This window comes from Lactuca sativa, chromosome 3 (genome assembly GCF_002870075.4).
Source record: "Lactuca sativa cultivar Salinas chromosome 3, Lsat_Salinas_v11, whole genome shotgun sequence".
Lineage (NCBI taxonomy): Eukaryota > Viridiplantae > Streptophyta > Magnoliopsida > Asterales > Asteraceae > Lactuca > Lactuca sativa.
The window spans coordinates 274,473,602-274,475,506 of NC_056625.2; the positions used below are offsets into that span (position 1 = coordinate 274,473,602).

Consider the following 1,905-nt stretch of genomic DNA (forward strand, 5'->3'; position numbering starts at 1 on the left):
CGCCTGGTATACATTTTATAAATAACATTATAAGCTTTTAAGACACTTCTAAATGCATAATCGTTTAGAATAAAAATCTCGAAGCACAAAAAAGACAGCCTCAATCAATTTCCAAAGCATGAAAGCAAGATGGTATTGAACGATCGGTACCAAGTAATAATGATAGTTGAAGCGGAGAAACTGTTTTGTGTGATTAACTGAAGAGCAACAACTGGTAATTTGCGTGGCTGGTGAATGAAAAGCATCAACTTTAAATGTAGACACAAATAATTTCGTTGAAGACGATCATGAGCAAAATTGGATCATAAAAAAATGAATAATGATTAAACTCCCTACACATCACTAGAGATCTCATCTAATTATACGTTCGTCGACATCTTATTGATTTGGTTTTCACGACGACTTGACAATAGCAATTCCACATTCTAATGGATTTTCAACCACGTAATATTCACGTTACCCAAGAAAAATAAATAATGGGAGACTTTCGAGGAGACTTTTACTACATAAATATCCCTCTCCAGCTATTTACTTTCAAACACAACAAAAAAACAAAATGAAAACAACCCTCTCAACCCTCCTCCTTGCCGGACTATTTCTAGCTGGAATCATCGTCCCTGAGCCGGTTGCTTCCCAGAATAATGTAAACAGAGCTGATATAGTGACCCAAGAATTCTTCAATGGGATTATAAACAAGTCTCCCAACACCTGTCGCGGAAAAAGCTTTTACACACGTGTGGCGTTTCTTAGAGTCATCGGAGACTACCAAGAGTTTGCTAGATCGGGTTCGATGGATGATTCAAAGCGAGAACTGGCGGCCTTCTTTGCTCATGTTACTCATGAGACTGGTCGTAAGTTCAAAATCTTAGATTTTTGGAATATATATTGTTTGTTTTTTCATATTTTGTATGTTGATCAAAATGGAGCTCGTTTGATAAATATGGAAATATATTGTTAACTTTGACCATTAATTTACATATGCATGCATGGACAGACTTCTGTTACGTAGAAGAGATAAATAAACAAGAGTACTGCGATAGGACCCGGAATGCATATCCGTGCGCCCCTAACAAACGCTACTATGGGAGAGGTCCACTTCAAATTACATGGAACTACAACTATGGTGCAGCTGGAAGTAGTATTGGGTCCGATTTGCTCGGGAACCCAGATATTGTGGCTAATGACCCAATGATTTCGTTTAGGACTGCCTTGTGGTTTTGGATGACAAATGTTCATTCGGTCGTCGGTCAAGGGTTCGGAGCAACAATCAGAAAAATTAATGGCGGTGAATGCAATGGTGGGAATGCAGGTCAGGTGAGTTCTCGTGTCGCGTACTACACCGATTATTGTAATCAGTTTGGTGTTTCACCCGGCCCTAATCTTCGGTGTTAGTTTTGGGTTCAATGTAATATGCTATGTCGAACCGGACTACACGGAACGCGCGTGTCTTACTTATAACCGTGGATTCGGATGGTTTTTAGTACTTATCTATGTTTGAAAATAAATGTTCTCATGGTGGCAAGTATTTTTCTTTTGATATTTGCCACAATGAAGGTCGGTGATAAATTACAATAATTTCTGATGAACTAATTGAGTGTTCTCATATATTAGATGAATCAATGAAGGTATAATAAATTTATATGTACGGTGTCGAACCTCAATCATAAGTGAAATAAAACCGTAAATTCATCACAAAATATTTTGATTTTCATAAAACAAAAACCAACTCAAACCAACCAATAAGCGGAGGGGAGCCCGAGAGACTTGGGTTGCATTTATGATGACAAGTGGTGATGCAAGTCGTCAATTCATATCAAAAAGCTTATAAAAAGCTATATTTGAATTTCGTGAGATGAAAAACAACTTCCACTAATACTGGTCGAATAAGTTGTGGGGACCAAAGAA

At 37.7% G+C, this 1,905-nt stretch overlaps 1 protein-coding gene across 1 annotated transcript; it reads left to right on the forward strand.

Moving 5' to 3' along the window:
- The first annotated feature begins 525 nt into the window (after window positions 1-525).
- Window positions 526-1,590, forward strand: LOC111897167 (chitinase 4). Its single transcript, XM_052769578.1, has 2 exons — window positions 526-851; window positions 995-1,590. The coding sequence occupies exons 1-2, from the start codon at window positions 557-559 to the stop codon at window positions 1,390-1,392; spliced, it is 693 nt and encodes a 230-aa protein (XP_052625538.1). The 5' UTR covers window positions 526-556; the 3' UTR covers window positions 1,393-1,590.
- Window positions 1,591-1,905: the final 315 nt, after the last annotated feature.

What these genes read in the sequence shown, in the direction of transcription:
- LOC111897167 (XM_052769578.1), top strand. Translation starts at nt 557, where the DNA reads ATGAAAACAACCCTCTCAACCCTCCTCCTTGCCGGACTATTTCTAGCT. An exon ending in TGTTACTCATGAGACTGGTC is followed by an intron (nt 852 to 994) that starts GTAAGTTCAAAA and finishes ATGCATGGACAG; the next exon opens with ACTTCTGTTACGTAGAAGAG.